The 18377-nt window shown below is 41.7% G+C and overlaps 1 protein-coding gene across 3 annotated transcripts in view; it reads left to right on the forward strand.

Moving 5' to 3' along the window:
• The window catches only part of LOC148121405 (membrane-spanning 4-domains subfamily A member 6B-like), a 78803-nt gene extending 66315 nt beyond the window's left edge, over positions 1-12488 (forward strand). The window contains exons 1-7 of one of the 3 annotated variants that reach the window (XM_087908105.1): positions 202-364; positions 2302-2464; positions 3626-3760; positions 5974-6030; positions 8450-8650; positions 10451-10552; positions 12374-12488. In XM_087908105.1, the coding sequence (XP_087764231.1) occupies positions 2318-2464; positions 3626-3760; positions 5974-6030; positions 8450-8650; positions 10451-10552; positions 12374-12466 (735 nt within the window). In that variant the 5' untranslated portion in view covers positions 202-364; positions 2302-2317 and the 3' untranslated portion in view covers positions 12467-12488. Of the gene's footprint in view, positions 1-201; positions 365-2301; positions 2465-3625; positions 3761-5973; positions 6031-8449; positions 8651-10450; positions 10553-11364 lie in introns of those variants that run through there. The other 2 variants (XM_087908104.1, XM_087908103.1) reach the window with 2 other exon arrangements.
• Positions 12489-18377: the final 5889 nt, after the last annotated feature.

The raw sequence follows: 18377 nt of genomic DNA on the forward strand, positions 1-18377 counted from the left end.
CCCCAGCTTGTTGCTGTTCTCTCTTTAACACATTGACAAGTAAGGTTCCAGAACATGGACTTGAGCATTACTTGGAGCTGGTGGGTGTTGGCGCTCACACCCTACACGTTCCCAGCACTGGTTCTATTCGTGATTTTTCTGAGTTCCTGAAAGTTACTGAAATAGGAAGTACGGCTGCATTGACATGGTCACAGTGTGTACGCATTCCGTTCTGCGTGGTAGTGAACACTGAAAGAGGAAGAAGGGCTGGGGACAGTCACAACTTCACCAACAGGAACCAAGGATCAGACCAAGAGAACCCAGCATTAAAAGCTCTTCGGATCCTGAGGACCCAGCTTGGGAGGACTGGGAGACACAGGCACAGGTAGGCAATCATGAAGAGACTTCTGCCTGTGCAGTACTCTCTTTCTGGGACTGCGATAGGGGGAACTGCCAATGCTCATGAAAGCGCTGGAGACCCTGTGGCTCTTCAGAACTAAATGGGAGAAGGGAAGAGGCATCTGGCTTACCTCTGTCCCTGCTCTTTCTAGCTGCATGATCTTGGTGATCACCAACCTACGGTCATGTGACTATTGGGAGCAGAACTCTTGTACCTGCAAAGACTCTCAGGCCATTCACTGACTGGGCAGCCTAAGGGCTGAGAACAGCACAGAGAGAAAAAGCCAAGCTGATGTTTTCCTCTTGACTTAGCTGATACTCATTAATCTGTTGCTATTTTAATTATCATCTGCCACCCCACAAGCCCTCAGTCAGCACCCTGCTGGTCACTCAGGCCATGACCTGGCAGGGCTTCTGGTGCCAAGGCCAGGCTCTGCCACTTCCACATAGGTTTGAATTAAGTATCTCTGTCATTCTGTTAACCAATGAGACTCAGAAGTCAAAGATTCAGGTGAAAACCTACTAGCACACAGAGGCTGAGTAGCAGCTAGCTGACCTTGCTTTTTGGCCAGAAACACTGCAAGAGACCATTTCCTTCCCTCCAGGCAAAACCAAGATGAAGCTCAAACTCCAGTCCACACCCTTTCCTTCCTGTGTGTCTTCTCTATCTAAGTTGCTGGCATCTCTATGGCCAATTCCAGCCGACTAGTCACTGATTCGGCTCACAGGCTCACAGATTCAACGCATAACTTCACTGGGTAGAACTGGGAGTGTCAGAGTGCAATCAAAATATTGTACATCATCAGCCTGAGCTCAGAAACCAATTCCACAGACAACTTGGTCCTTCCAACTAACAGGGACACGGGTCTGACCTTGAACCTCAGGGTATGAGGACTTCTCATACCACTGCATCCAGCTGCTTCTCCATGCTGAAGAGAATCAGACATAGGCTGCCAATGGCAGAGGGGGAAATAGGGAGAGTCAGAGAGAGCTGGGGTACAGCACCCAACTGTGTAAAGGCAAAGCATGAATTACTTTCATATGTACAACTAACATTTGACTCTGGATTTTCTTCCTGATTATGATTTTGTTAATTAACAGAAAGGATTTTTCATGGATTAAACACACTACAAGATAACGTCTAGGAAAATATGACAAAATATAAACTGCTAATTCTAAACGTGGTACTATTAGATTCACAAAACCGATAAATGGGATGAAGGATTTTGAATGTTATGTAGCATGAATTGAAAAGTTATGGAGGCTGAACTCTAATATCTCATGACCACAGAGTAACCTAGGGTGAAAGTCATCAGATAAAGAAAATGCACTCAAACTAGGTAGAACTGAGGATAGACCTGGAGCTCTATTGTACAGATGTTGTGTGAATGTTTAGGTGTGGACCCAGGAACCCCTGAGGATTCATGCTGTCTCTTCGTATGATGTGTTTATTATCTCAGTTCGGCGGGGTGGGCCTAATATCATGGGGAAAGATCTCAGGAATCCAAGGTGTGGTGTCTTTTTTTTTCTCCAAACCACCAGTTTCGTCTGCCAGAAGACAGGTCAGGAACACAGGAAGGTGCACAATCAGGAGGTGGCGGCAGACCCTGGGAACATAGTTCATTTTGTTTGTTTGTTTGTTTGGATTTTATTGTATTCATAGTAAAACATTTAGTTTTTAATTGAAAATTTATACAATAGTCTAATCCTTCCTTCCCATTCAACTTTATACCTTCTCTCTCTCCCTCTCTTTCTCTCTGTGTCTCTGTCTCTCTGACTCTCTCTCTCTCTCAAGCAAATAGGCAATACAAACAACCAAAAACAAAACAAAACCAATCAAACAAATAAGCAAATCAACAACGACAACAAAATAGTACAATGAGTACAATTCTTTTTAAGAGCAGAGTGCATTTTCTCTTCTAGCCTTGGAAGCTCCGTCATGATCCCACAAGTAGTGACCAATGAGACTGTCACAGTGATTTCACCAAATGGAGTTAACTTTCCCCAAACAGACAAACCCCAGCCTACCCACCAGCTGCAGGACAACCTGAAGAAATTTCTAAAGGCAGAGATCAAAGTGATTGCGGTAAATCAAACTCAGGACGCTCTGGAGTGGGTGGAGGGCAAAGAAGGAAACACTGTGTCTGAGGACTAGAAACAGATGTGGGGAATGGACAGCCTTCAGTTTTGACAAAGTGATCACAGAGTAGTCTGTAGACCTGTAGAAAACCCACGGCATGCTGTGTATATCTCTAAGGCTTTCCACATATTAACAAGTATTTCTCCTTATTGCAAATATGAGTTGTTGAGATTTTGCTGTTTAATTTATTTTTTTTCATTTTTAGAGAATACTTGCTAGTATTTATTTTTGAAAGTATTGTAGATACATTCTTGGTGCTCACTGAGTATAAAATACCTTTCTCCCCTTTAGGGAGAAGTGACAGCACAAAAAGACCACTGGTTTTCCTCTACGTGTTCATCCCAGATTTACTAAAGGCACTCTTTGGGGTTTAAATGGAGGGTATGAGAAAGAACATATATTTTGTGCTGTGAGAAAAACTAAGATTATTTCTCGGTGTTGTCTGTTCTAACACTATCTGCACGGACCTCTGAGTTACCCAGTTTCAGAACTTAAACTGTTGGTCTAGTCTTGGGCATACCATCATCTGGATTCCTTTGAAGTACATGTAACAAAAGTTTAAAAATTGCTTGACCAAATGTACAAGAACCGTGAGTCTGTGAGGTGAAGAAGGTCAGGAAAACAAAAGTGTCCTTCTCCTTACAGAGGCTAGGGATTCCTAGAAGGGACATCTGGACTGAACAGCTGTGGAGCTGGGCAGAGAGGCTGGTTCAGTGTGGTGTTCTGTGGGTTCTGGGAGATGTGGCACCCAGAGGTTTCCATTAGAATGTGCTCAGAGTGGAAGGAATTTCAGTTTACTATTCTTCCCACAAGAAGGAGCAGGAGACTTGCTAACTAAGGGTTCACAACTTAGCACCAGCCAGGAGATGCTGGAAAATTTCTTGAGCATGCCAGGTGTTCCTAGATTGAAGTACCTAAAGATGGCCTGAGGTTTTAGCAGGGCCATAACTTCTCAGGTAGGAACTTCCCTCACCTCAGAGCTTTCACAGTGTCTGTGTGCTTACAGTGACATTGTAGAAGGTGACAATTCATGAGCACCGCGGGAGGAGTGGAGAGGTCCCACTTGTCATTGCTGGTTTTAATCTCCCTTCTCTCTTCTTTCAACAGGCGATCCAGATCATGTGTGGTGTGATGGTGCTGAGTCTGGGCATTATTTTGGCATCTGCTCCAACCACCGCACACTTTACCTCAGTGATTTCTGTCCTGTTAAATTCTGCCTACCCATTTGCCGGAGTTTTGTGTGTAAGTAGAGTTCTGTGGGCACAAGACGGGGAGAATGGAGGGTGCAGGCAGCAATGCTATCATTCTTAGGATATGGCTTTGTTGAAGGCACTAAGGGTGATAGACTGGAAATCCTCAGAATCTGCTCCATGCCTGGGGTAAGAAGGACATGAAGGTCCTTCTCTCAGAGCACAGCTCCCCTCTAGATAGGTAGAGGGCTCTCATGCACAGGTGAGGTTTCCTGTCCCGCGCTACCGTCTCGCCAGCAAGAACCACGCGGTACATATAGGATACTTTTGCAGTAAAGCTTTAATGCCCCTTGGGAGAGCGGGCATCAGCCAACATGGCGGAGACCCAGATAAGATGGAACCCATCCCTTATATAGGAAACAGACCCTGCTTTGGACGTGTCACTCTTGGATAGGTCCATTGTTCCCAGTCCCAGGTGATGCCTCGGGAGTAGGCGGGGACTCAGTGGGAAATTACCGAGCACATGTGCGTTCACCTGGTGGTGAAGCCGGATGTCAGCGCCATCTTGATAATGGAGAATGTGGCTGCGGCCTTCTACATCTCCCCCTAATTTTACTTCTTTGCAGAAAGGCAACTCCCTAGGAAGGTAAAGATAGAGGTCGCACTTCCCAAAATGAAAACATTAAAATGGGCTTGCATGGAATCTGTCCCTAGGCTCATGACACCTGGAACCTATCCAGCCTGCCCTCTGCCAGTTTTTTGGGAAAGGGAATATACGGCAGGAAACCCTTAAGCAAAGCGACTTATCTCTCAGAGAGGGCCATTCTCTGTGCGATGCTCTTCAGCTCGACAACCTTCAGGGCTAGCTAAGCCAAGCACTCCACCCTGTGCAATGGACCATAGTCCTAGGGGTGTAGGAGCTGGTTGGCTTAAACCTTACTGCTCCAGCCGCCCTCCAGCCCCAGCTAAGTTTCAATTTGTCAGATATTTTCTTAATCTCTAACTGAGCACAGAATGGTGACTGTTCAGGTGACAGCAGTGTCTGGCCAGACTCCCACGGTCCTTGAAGGGTCCATTCTATTGACATCATTTCCCTGCTGACTTAACCCTGATCAGAGGCTGATGTAGTGATTTCTAGGTCAGGGCTGTGACTTTATTTTTCTCTCCTCTCTATGCTGTGTTCTTTATATATCACTAAGCATCCCTTGTATTAGAAGAGACACTTAGTGTTTTTCAGTTTTATCTAAAGCCTCTGCATGCGAAGCCATGGGTGTAGCTCAGCAGTCAAATGCATGCCTGGGATGCACAGGTCCTAGCATCACAGACATAAAGACTCCACATTTATTTTTGTGGATAGGATACTTAACTTTCGAGAACAGAAATTACAAAATTTCTACCCTTTTGAAATTTCTAAAGAATGTTTGCTTCTTGATTTTCTTTGATTTATTGGATGAGAGAAAGTAATTTTGATTTTATGAACCATGGTAAGCGCTTTTAGCCATCCAACTTTTTGCTTCCTTTTGTTCTCATTTACCTTAGTCTCTAGGACCAGCCACTGAGAGTGCAATTTTTTTTCTTCTGTGTTTGTTACTATCATTGCTTAATTAAAGAACTAAAACTAGTGCATTATGCTCTCCAACTATCACAAAAATGTAAGAGAAAGAAGAAGTACTTTTCCAAATTCATTTAGGACACCAGCATCATCTTGACACCAGGATGATGGTATGATGTCAGCCACAAGTATAGAAGAAATGAAAAGTATGTGCCAGCATCCTAATGGAAGGTAGTGGTAATACTCCTTGCTAAAATTCTGGCAGATTGAACATTGCATGTTAGAAAGATACTTCAACATGTTCAAGAGAGAGTCACTGAGAAAAGTTTAATGGTTTATACATGAAAATCAGAGTGTCATAGCTCTTTTAATGAAAGAGGGGACAAACCCCATAGCTATTTTCCATTCTCTCTCCCTGTAGACCAAAGCTTCAGGATCTAAAAATCAAATGTGCCTTTCAAATCAACAATACATGTTTTTATTTCCTCTTAAGTATTTATTTTAATGGGATATATTTCTGCTCTTATCTACCTTTTTGGTATTTTCTAAATCGTATGTGAGAAAAGGGCCTCCTCTGAGAGCCTAGGTGTGACATTGGTCATTTGTTCCTTGAGGCTTTTCCCATGGAGGTTTGTCGTGAACCCCAGAGAGTGACACTGCCATCACTTTGTACATACAATTGACCTGACAGCATTTTCCTCTTGTCTGAGCAGTTTATCATCTCTGGAACTCTGTCAGTCATTGGGGAGACGAAGGCAACAAAGTGTTTGGTGAGTACAAGAGTCACAACCCTGAACTGATGAGGATGAACTCAGGGAGCACCCATCAAGGGCCAGCTTTTCACACTGAAGTTACAAATAAGATCGTGTTCTATTTGTGAGCTGATTCTGGGTTCTCCATAGCCCTGTATAGAGTGCATCCTTCTTTTCACAGTGACCAAAACCACAGTGTGCCTTATGTCTGAGACCACTGCCAAGGAATGTCATGTAAAACTATGTTCTTATGATCCCATTGAGTAGGCAACAGGCTACGATGATTAATCTTGATCATCAACTTGACCTGACAGGAAACACCTTGGAGATTAAAAGCACACCTCTGAGGTTGTTTTATTTTCAAAGTGTGATAGGGTCATCCCTTAGTATAAACACTTAGGTGGAATAGACAGGAGAAGGTGAAATGTGCTTAGCACAGATAGCCTCTCATTCTGCTTCCATGACGACCAGGACCACTGTGCTGTGAGCTACTCTGCCACACCAGCCCACTCTGGAGGGCCGAGACACTGAATCTGTGAAATACATTTTGTTGCTTAAGTTGTTTATGTGAGGTATTTTCTCATAACAATGAAAAGTCTAACACAAAAGCTTTTAAATTTTACTCTTCAGTAGTGAAGTTATGGTCCTAATTTTTGAAAAGTTGTATTTTTTGTGGGTATATTATAAATTCTCACCACTTCAAATGCGTGAAAAATCCCAGACAAAATGTTCACACGAGAATCATCTTTTATCCATATCTCCATAAAGGTAATGCTTTTGCTGGGCTTGAGTAAGCATTTTTGAACGGAGAAGCAGAATATTTTAATCCTAAAAGTCTCAGTAGTTATTTGTTTTGGCTAAGAATTTAGCTTTACCTACTTTTAACTTATTCTAGAGGAATACTGAAGTCACTGGGAGAAGAAAGATGGACTATAGGAAGAGGCTTTTGAGATATGTAAAGATTCACCTAGCCATCAGTCAACTCACATTCCTTAAGAAGTTGACTCAGGAAGTCATGGGACAGAATGCCATGTGATTCAATCAACAGCTTAGGGACTTATTTGTTAGATCTGACTAAACCAGCCTCTCAAATACACAGAGTATTGGTTACTTTTCTGTTGTCATGGTAAAATTCCATGTCTAAAAGTAATGAAGGATATAAGTAGTCTGTAGATAGAATAAGAATGAAAGACACTTAACCTATGCTGAAGAATGGTCTTTACATCCCGTGTGTGGAGAATAAAGAAGAAGGCCAACTAGAATAAACCTAGTCTGTTCTAAAACACAAGACCAACATCCTGATTGCAGCTATTCTTAGAGGAGTCCAAGAGTTTGACTTTAGTCACTGTTTGTGGAAAGTAGCACCCAAAAACACCAAATTCTGAATGTCTTATACAATTGGTCTAAAATATAAGTGTGCTGAAATTAAGCCATACTGCAGTACAAGTCATCTAGGCACACTCTGGAAATTCCTGACACTGAGAACGAAGTCCCCACACTCTCCTTTGATCATATGAGCTTGGGAGGTAGCAGGTAAGGAATGAATGGCTTCATCTCTCTTTCCTGCATGGTTGATGCATTCATGTCTGGGGTTTGGAAAGAGCATGTTATTCTGAGGTTATTAGCCAGTATTAGGTGTGTCCATGTTCATCTCTTGGAAGAACTCAACTTGAAAAAAGGAATGCTTTATTTGGGCTCGTATTTTTGAAGTTTAGTAGTGCAGGCTTTCGGTGGATTCATTTGCTCTGAGCTTACAGATAGGCAGGGAGTGTTCATGCTAAGCGAGCAGAAGTGTGTGCCACCCATCTTCAAGAATAAAGGAAAAAAGATGAAGGTATCATTCCTGATATACCCTTTTTGAGGCTCTTCTCTGAGGGCTAACCTTTGGTCAGGAGACATTTCCTAGACGTTCTGAGATCTCACAGCATCATCTGCCTGGGGATCAGGTCTTTAATATGTGGGCTAAGATCACATCATATCCAAACTACAACACTGACAATGTTGAGGGACAGGGAACACACCTGGTGTTCACACCTCCACCTTTGCTCACACTGTCTTGAGAATTTTCCAGTTTTGCATTATGGGGGTTCCATTGAAAGTCGTGGGTGATGGGTGATTTTGCCAGGGGAATATTTTATTTCTTTTCATTATAATACTATTATCCACACAATTACCATTTACATTTTGGGTTTGTATGTTTCTAGACATTCTGTGGAGCGAATACACATGATAGAGGTTGGGTAAAGTGATCTGATCAAATATCATCTAGGAAATGGAGCCTAGGAAAAATAAGGAAGGAAAACTAGGCCCTCTCCTCTTCCTAGAGATCACAACTCTGAGTTAGGGAGATGGAGAAACAAATTATTAATCTTTTAGCTGCTAAGGAAGACAAATAAAGAAAATTGGTGCAATGAATGAAACCTGTTGCTCATTTCAGGTAGTGGGCAGCCTGATTACAAACATCCTGAGTATTTTATTTGCTTTCATGGGCATCGTTATCGTCTCTGTCAGCCTGGCTGGTTTGCATGCTGCCTCTGAGCAGTGTGAGCAGAGCAAACTTCTTCGACCAACTGAGCAGTATTACTACCACCGTCCCCTTGACAACAGCGACTGCTCTAGCACCAAGAATGTTCTGATTGTGAGTATTCCTCATGGCCCATGTAGCTTTTGGAAAAGAGTGGTCTTCCCCTATCTTTTGACATCCTTTCACTCTGTCTGGTTTGAGATCTTAGGAAATAAAATAAACATATAAATAAACAAAGTAATAATCATGGAATTCAAAATCTAGAATAAGAGTTACTTGGCAACAGCAAGGAATTGAAGGAAAATTACCAAATAATATAGGTGATGAATCCGTAAATATTGTTATTAGAGTTTCTTAAGAATTGAAAAAATGTTTCAATTTTGAAAGCATAAATTATGAGAGAGCAAGAGCCTTGACCCACAGATTGATGAATTAGATAGGAAAACATTTCAAAAAAGCTGAAGTGGTCTGGAGATATGAACGAGGAAACCTAGTACACGTGTGTGATACAGGGGTGAAGTGGGCTGAGCAAACTTCAGCCAAGAACTGAGAGATGGAGTGTGGGAAGTGCAGGGGGCATATGTTAGGGCCTCTACTCCTGCCTGTGATCTCAGTCACCAGCATCAGGCCTGTGTGGAGGCAAGCTCGTTGCTGCTTTCAGTACAGTATAAAGAGACGAGATTACTAGATGAGGAGAAAAGAAATGCAGAAAAATGGAGAAGAGTAACTGTGAGGGAACTCCATTTCGCTGGAAGAAAGTAATACATATCAATAAAAGGAATAACAAGCCTATAATTCGACCATCCAAGGACATACATTTGACCCTCAATGCATAGAGAGAAAAGAAAGATAACAATGAAGATACTGAAGAATATTCATTCCGTTATGACAATAAAAACAAGATAGGAAAAACTGGAAAATGACCAGAGAGTCTCAGAGCCTTATTGAGCTGGGTTCAGTGTTTCTTCCTTAATTAAGAAACCGCAAATAAGAAAAGGTATTTGCAAATTAGGTGCAGAACAATGGGAGTAAATTAATATCTGGAGCAACTAAGCCTGACTTCAGAAACCTGAAGCATTGAAGAGGAATCTTCATGGATCACAGAGTATGAGGGCATGATGGGACAGCTTCACATTGTAAATGAGAGTGGGTTGAATATATTTGCTGGGACAGTATCTAGATAAAGGAGGCATGCTCTAACACATCTCTACCTGTGTATGGACAAAGGAAAAGTTTACAGTACGGCATTCATCTTCCTACAGTAAAGCAGCCTTCATGAAGAACACCTCAAGACAGAAGTCATGGGATGTGTGTTATTAACCTAGGCCCTTCTTCGAATTGCTTTGTTATGTTACAGACTGTAGAAACTGGACTGTTTCCTCTGCCTTTTACCGTCACAGAAAAGGCCAAGGAAACACACACCGAGGAAGAAGGTTCTATCGATGCTGACCTTTACAAAGATGTTGCACTGTCAGAACCTCTCTAACCCTCACAAGTCTCTGTGGGGGAATTATTGCATACGTGTGAGAAGTGAGCAGACAGAAGACAGAGAAGCAGAGACTTGCCCAGCCTCCCACTAGGAGAACCAAGAGCAGGAGCCCCTGACTCTGTCCTGGCACTCACTACTCCACTCTGCTCCCTCACTGAGTCAACAGTGTAGTCAGGGACCCCTGCTCAAGACAAGAGAGAAGCAGTGGCATGAAACAGCTTTGGTTTAGTTTGGCTTTCATCCACTTCCCCTCAGGGAATGAAGAGTTCAGGCCTTGATCTAAACCTGGGTTTGGAAGGATCCCTTTCTCTTCTTCATGGTGTCCTTTCTTTCTCTGACGGTGGAGATGGTTTCCTCTCTATAGTCACTTCCCACCAAGGCTGCAGCTGGTTCAGTCACCCCAACTTCTCCTCTCCTGAATTTAGGGAGTCCTTTCACTGATGCTGATCTGCAGTGTGTTGGAGCTTGGCCTGGCTATGCTCGCTGCCATGCTGTGGTGGAGACAAGATCACTCTGACTTCTCTCGGGTGAGTATGTTGGAGGCCTCCGGGAATCTTGTCTTTTGTTCCTCTAGGATGTGCTGCCCTATGCTACCACGAATGACACATAGGATAATCAGTCACAATGATGTTAACATCAGGGCATTTGGACAGTGAGATAGGGCAGTAAATGAAGGGGTAGAAGGCAATTGAGTAGCTGATGAGGATTATCTGGACATGAAAGCAGGTGACCCTAACACATCACCTGCTTCTTTCCTTCCCGCTTGCAACCAAAGGAACTGAGGCTCTGAGAAGTTAAATGCATTTCCTGGGATTCTGCTGGAGCCCTGCTACTCCCTTTTAAGTGGGGATACTTTCTCCTACAAAGACTAGTCTCATAAAAGCCTTTACTTGGTACACACCAATGGCGCACTTGAGTCTATTCAGTCAGCATCTTAGGCTCTACTTCCTTCCTTCTGATCTTAAATTTTTTTCTTGCATCAAAGATGTTAAAGCAATGATGTTTAATATTTGCATGTAACCCTTCTCAGCAGCTCTGAATGCATGTCTTCAGTAATGGAACCAAAAGCTGTGCTCTGACCAAATCCTTAGTTAGAATGTTAAAATGAAGGTTAGATAATATACATCAAATATGTGCATAACTTAATAATGTGCTATTCTTTTCCTGGAATAGCTATAAATTCTATGTATGAATGCAATTCTGTATACACACACACATGTGTCTATGTATCTACCTTCCTGTGTGCATATGTATATAAATGCTTATGTGTGTGTGTGTGTATATATATATATATATATAATCATTTGTAGTCTGAAACTGAATATTTTCTTTATTCTAGAATGTGATTTTCCTCTCTCGTAACTCAAAGAATGAATCCAACATGGAAGCAAAGTCACTGTGTAACCCTTTATATGAACAATAATAGTTTCTTAAGAATAAAAACAAATTTGGAAATATACAGCAGAGAGTCTATCTTCAAGATAATGCAGAAAATCAAACCATCACAGGGCAGCAATGCTTAAGCTTCCTAAAATATAGCTTTTTAAAACCTGAAATATCAGTAATGTGTTGAATAGGTGTGTTCAGTCATACCCTCTTGATTATCATGACTTTGGCTTCAGTCAAAGCTCGGACCTATGTATAGTGGCCAAAGAACCCCAGATATTTCTTGGAAAATTAACAGAATGATTCATGGGATCTGGCGGAGCAAAGGGGCAACATTTCCTTGTTCCCTTCAATTATCTACACTAGTGACCATATGATCACTCAGAATTTCTGTACTGGCATGGGTCTTTCATCATAAAAATTTCATTCAATAGTACATAGAATCAAGTGACCTGCAATTGAAAGACCCCAATACTGGAAGACTCTCACTCAAGCCTCGGGATAACGCGACCCCCCCAGTAACACACGAGAGACCATCCTTGCTGCAATCACACGAGGTTTAATGACAAGATGACAAGACAGGAACCAGTGCACTGGGGCCGAGACTCATAACCCATGCAGGGGAAGAGTTCGACCCTGAGTGACCGAGAGAAGTAGCTTTTATAGGAAGAAACCATGCAGCCCAGTAATCCGAAAGGGGGGCAGAGAGGGTGTCACAGAAAATTCCGAAAATTCAAGTGATGATTACAAGGGGGCAACTCCCTGCTCTCAAGATCATTCTCAAGGTCATAATCAGCTAATTCCTATTCTAAAAATACCAGTGATAATTACTAGGGGGTGATAATTACTAGGGGGAATCTCCCTGTTTCTCAAGATTACTCTCAAGATTACAATCTACCTTTATCTTTAGCTAGTTCCTGAAATTGCTAATCCTAGATTTCTGATTCTTCTCTTCCTGCTAGATTTTTGGCTCTATTTTTCTGCTCGGGGGATCTGGTTTTATCCAGGTCTTTCGCAATGAAGTCTCAAGAACTGCACATGTTATTTCTTTCTAAATAAAATATTTTTATGAATTTATGATATTTTAAGGGTTTTTCTTGTTTTGTCATTAAGCACAGATCAAGACCCGTGTGATACAAAAACACATAATTTTTTATATTCTTTTATTGTCTGTCAATTAAAAAAAGGCATGGGAAAGGCAACTACAAATAAATCTCGTGTGTGTGTGTGTATGAGTGCACGTGCATGTGTGTGTGTGCATGTGTGTGTATTTAACTGAATGTGGAGAAACATTCAAAGTTTAGCGATGTATTTTTGAGGTGACAGATAACATACTTATTTCTAGGATTATCAAGGCAAATAAGAGACATTTCTTCACTTCTTATAGGAGGCTTGACAGATGTCTGAGGAGTTAAGTGTATTGATTAGTCCTGTAGAAGACCTGGGTTCCATTCCCAACACCCATATGTCAGCTCAGAAATATATGTAGCTTAAGGTTCAGGTGATTTAACACCCTCTTCTGACATTTCCAGGCACTAGACACGCATGTGTTGCACAAAATACATCCACATAAAATATGCATGTAACATAAAAACAAATTTGTGGTAAAATACAGAAAGTGGAGAATGAGGATAAAATGAGGATCATATTGTATAAGCCACTAGTTGAGTCCACATTAAAGATTGTTTAATCTTATTTTCTGCCTAAAAGCATTTGTAGAAGAAGACAGTCTTTCTTTGAGACATGTCCCCCAACCCTTGCCTCCTGCCAGTCATGTGACTCATCTTGCTTCAGGAAAGGAAGGAAGGATGATCACCTACAAATCAAAGTTGGTGTTTTTAGCGTTGCATCACTGCATAGCTCAGTCATCACTGTCAGCATCAAAATTTCCAAACCTCTTCTGAACAAGGAAAAATCATTACCAACTCTGCAGAAACTAAGAGGACTTAAGGTCACATAGTGAACACAGTTGTGTGAACAGTTTATACAAATAAATGAAATGAGAACAAATAGTAGTAAGATAAAAATAATGAAAACAACCCAAGAATAATCACCATAAAGAATTTAAAATATGAATGCTCATATAAGAAGTGAAGGATGGCAAAAAGAGTCACAAGAGAAACTCAGGCCCAGAGTGCTTCACAGGTGAATTAATTTTGATATTTAAGGATAAATAAACCAATCATTTGCAAATGAACTCTAAAAAGAGAGTATAGGGCATTTCCATGTTATTCTGTGGCTTTAGTATTCTGATATCAAAGGCAGAAACATTAGGTGAAATGATGGATATGGAAGAATTCACTTCTAGTGCTTACATCCATTCTGCTGGTCCCATGCCTGTCACAGTGTCAATCACAACCTGGGCACACATCACACCACGTGGGACCTCCTCTCTGCCTTCTCACAGCCAGCTCACACTGGCATTGGCCGCATTCCTGTGGCATCAGTAGGCTTTGAGCGTCCCGGTCTATGTTTTTAAATTAGTACTTCTTTCATAGCACTGTCAATAATTTCTTAAGTTAGTGTTTGTTTAACTAACTTTTCTCTTTTATAAATAGTCTCATGTTTAAGCCAAGCTGTAAAGATTTTTATACAAATTAAAATTTAAACATTTTCTTTCAAGTATTGTGCTTTGCCTTTTCTTTAAAATTAAATTTTATTCTTCTGTCATATTCTTTATACTTGTGTTCTGATTTATGTATTAGGGCAGATGTGATGTGGTGTGTGTGTGTGTGTGTGTGTGTGTGTGTGTGTGTGTGTGAGAGAGAGAGAGAGAGAGAGAGAGAGAGAGAGAGAGAGAGGTTGCAATCATAGTACTCTTTGTAACACAGTAATCTCTGTCTAGCTCTTAAATGCTAATAACCTTAACTCAGCCCAAAAGCTCATCAACCAGTGAATAGGTAAGGAATTAAGGGCACGCATATATAATCAAGTGATATTTGGCCAGGATAAACAGTGGAATCCTCTCATTTGTGTAGTAAAAGGAGCAGTGGGCTGCATTCCTGCTGCCTGGCTCCCGGCTAGCTTTACCTGAAATAATTACACAGAAACTGTATTCATTTAAACACTGCCTGGCCCATTATATCTAGCCTCTTCTTGGCTAACTCTCACATCTTAATTAACCCATTTCTAAAAATGTGTATATCACCATGTGACTGTGACTTACTGGGATGAGTCTAACCTATGTCTATCTTGGAGAGGAGAGCCATGGCATCTGTCTGACTCTGCTTCTTTCTCCCAGCATTCTGTTCGGTCTACTCCACCTATCTAAATCCTGTCCTATCAGCATTTTATTAAAATATGATTGACAGAATACAGACAATTCTCCCACATCATTTCCCTCTTTTTTTTTTTAACAAAGAAAAATACCCATAGTCCATTTGTTGGGAATGTGGGCGTAGTATTTCAGGCTACTTCCTCCAATTGGCACCTTCTCTCCAATATAGCACCAAGTATGTGCTCACCATGATGACTCTCCACCACCTTGTCCTAATGCTGCCAAGCAGGCCAATGGTTTCTTCTCCCCATCTAGGGCAAAGTATGTGTGTGTCTATTTCCAACTATCTCATCTTCATGGTGCTGAGCTGGCCTGTGGTTTCTTTTTCTGTTTGGGTTTCTTAGATTTTGTTTGTTCCTGCATATGAGAAAACACACAATACTGAGTTCTTGCGTCTTTCTTATTTTATTGACTTGATGCCTCCATGGTGTGGAAGAATTGTCTGTATTCTGTCAATCTGTTTATTTTGAATAAATGTTGATTGGTCAGGCAGAAAGGATAGGCGGGTCAACCAGACAGGAAGTAGAGTCAGGGTGATGAGAACAGGAGAATGCTAGAAAGGAGGAAGCCCACTCTTCCCATTCCTGCCCAGAACACAGAGAAACAAGATGTAACCTGCCCTGCTGGAAAAGGTATTGAGCCACGTGGCTAACATAGATGAGAATAATGGGTTGATATAAACTACAAGAGATAATAAGAAGACTGAGCTAATGGGCTAATCAGTTTATAATCTTATGGAGTCCTCTGTGTGATTTTCTTTGGGGCTTGCCAGCTGTGTGGTATCGGGTGGGATAGAAATCCCAACAAGCCAGTCCTTCATGTTACACCTCCATATTCCATACATTTTTGTTCTGCTAATAAGAGGACTCAGCTGTTTATCCTGTCCAAATATTACTTGATTATATATGTATGCCCTTAATTCCTTACCTATTCACTAGTTGATGAGTTTTGGGGCTGAGTTAATGTTATTAACATTTAAGAACTAGGCAGAAATTAGTGTGTTACAAATAGAATACTATGATTGCAACCTCACAGATGGTCTTCTGTGTTGTTGTATGAGACAAAGAACAGGAAGCAGCCAGCCAACACAGGACTCTTGGTGACTTTTCTATCACATACACACACCAGAGCAACTCAGTCTTTTTGAGAACTGTACAGTCTGTAGCAGAAGGGACAGGACCTATTGTTATTGCTCTCTAAAAACATGCAAAGGTAAGAAGAAACCATACCTCATCCCAGGTTCTCCTTTTGTCTCCGAGAAGGAGTGAGTGTGTCTGGGCTATGGGAAGGTTGGTGTTCATAAAACTAAAGGAAAGGAAAGAGTGGAAAACACTGGGCCTAGAGTCTTTCTGTGAGTTAGCAATTAGCATTGTTCTTTTTAATCTGAGAGGAAATCACACACTTTTCTTTGGTTTAGAATCATTGCTTTAGCATCATTAACACTGTTCATATTGCCAAGGTCACACATATAATCACTCATGATTAATTTGAGCTGAATTTTTTTGGAAAATCATGGGAATTGGACCCTAAGGAGAACCACAGCACATCTTTCTTAAAACAGGCAGAAATTAGATATGATTTTATCTAATCTCAGAAACCTTGATTTTTTGTGACTTGATATTACAACTGATAGTAAAAGAGATTTGAAAGTAGTTTGCACTGATGTTATGTGAGGAGCAGGCTGCGTCTGGCCAGCCAGCTAGCTTATCCCCTGAAATAACCACACAAAAATTGTATTAATTAAATTACTGCCTGGCCCATTAGTTCTAGCCTCTTATTGGCTAACTCTCACATCTTGATTCAACCCATTGCTTATAGTCTGTATATCACCACAAAGTCGTGGCTTACTGGGAATGATTCAGCATGTCTGACCTGGAGGCTCCATGGTAGCTTTCTCTGTGCCACCTTCTTCCTCCCAGCGTTCAGTTCTCTTTTCCACACCTACCAAAGCTCTTCCCTATCAAAAGGCCAAGGCAGTTTCTTTATTCAATCAATGAAAGCAACACAAATACAGAAGGCTCTCCTACACCACACTGATAAATGCTTTATTCTGATAACAAAAGTAGCAGCTAGACATGCAAGGACTACACAGACAATATACTACTGACCATGATCTTCCCAAGGTGTGAGAAGGATTTTCAACTAGGCCAACCAGTGATTAGGTCTTGACCTCCCAGCAGCAGAAGAATCTGCTGATCTTTCGGAAGAGGTAAACCAAGGTCCTGGGGGGGGGTGAGCATAAGAAAAGTGCCTAAGACTGGGGAAAGACTGCTTCCTTCAGCTGGAGAGATGGCTCAGGGGGTAGAGCACCCAACCACTCCGCCGAGGACCCGAGTTCGATTTCTGGTCCAGCACTGCAAGTAGTTCCGTTACCGTCTGTCAGCGCTCACCACCCCAGCAGCCGCAGAACGACCCACAATCTTCCACCATCCACCGTACATCCACGTAGAGTAGTAGGCAATCCCCCACACCCCCAAAAATGACTGCTTCCTTGTAGATGGAAGTTTCTACACCACCTGGTCCCACAGTCATTCAGTCCCAAAGAACCACAAAGAGGCTTATCACAATTATAAACTCTTTTTCTTCATTAACTGGTTCTTACAACTTAAATTAACCCATATTTCTTGTCTACGCTAGCCACGTGGTTTGTCAACTTTTTTCAGTGAGGCATTCTCATCTTGTTTCTTCTGTGTCTGACTGGTGACTGACTCTCTCTGCCTTTTCTCTTCCCAAAATTCTCCTGGTCTGGTCACCCTGCCTATACTTCCTGCCTGGCTACTGGCCAATCAGTGTTTTATTAAACCAATACGAATGACAAATCTTTATAGAGTACAAAAGCATTATCCCACAGCACTTCCTGATCAAACTATGGTTGCAGGTAATTTTAGTTCTCTACATCACTGATTTGTCCTATCCTGACCTAACAAACCCCTATTATATGGTTGGCTGTGTCTCAGCCTTGAAAGGTGTCTGCAATCATTGTGAAGGAACTGATTGAAAAAGGGTGGTATCCCATAAATTGGTGCAGAAATACTTGAGAGGGTCCTGATGAAATGATGCGACTCACTTAGGACATTGAACTCTCAGATTCTGATGGATCTATTCTGCCTGAGGAACTGCCTTTTCACTGTTAGTGGTAGATGCATTCCCAGCTTGACTGGAGTCCTACTGTGCCCTCTACCCCTGTGTTATTATTGGAGAACAGAGCCTGCTTGTTGGTTCCCACCTGCCTGGCTAGCTTAGTTCCAAAATAATCACACAGAAACTGTATTAATTAAATCACTGCTTGGCTCATTAGCTCAAGCTTCTTATTGGCTAACTCTTACATATTAATTTAACCCATCTCCATTAATCTGTGTAACAACACTTGACAGTGGCTTACTGGCAAAATTTCGGCATGTCTGACTTTGGCGGAGGCTCCAAGGCATCTGCCCTTCTTTCTCCCAGCATATAGCCTAGCTTTCTCTGCATAGTTCTGCTCTTCCCTGCCATAGGCTTAAAGCAGTTGTTTATTAATTAACCAGTAAAAGCAAAACAGACAGAAGGACCTCCCACACCAGTTATAGAATTAGACAACCATTATTTGCAGAAGTAACAGTAAACATTCCTGAAGGAGATCTAAGCAAGACAATGCTGATCATCCACAGGTCCACCCTCACAACATGGCTTTGTTTCTAGGTATATAACCA

The sequence above is a fragment of the Myodes glareolus genome, chromosome 7 (assembly GCF_982192425.1).
Source record: "Myodes glareolus chromosome 7, mMyoGla1.1, whole genome shotgun sequence".
Classification (NCBI taxonomy): Eukaryota; Metazoa; Chordata; class Mammalia; order Rodentia; family Cricetidae; genus Myodes; species Myodes glareolus.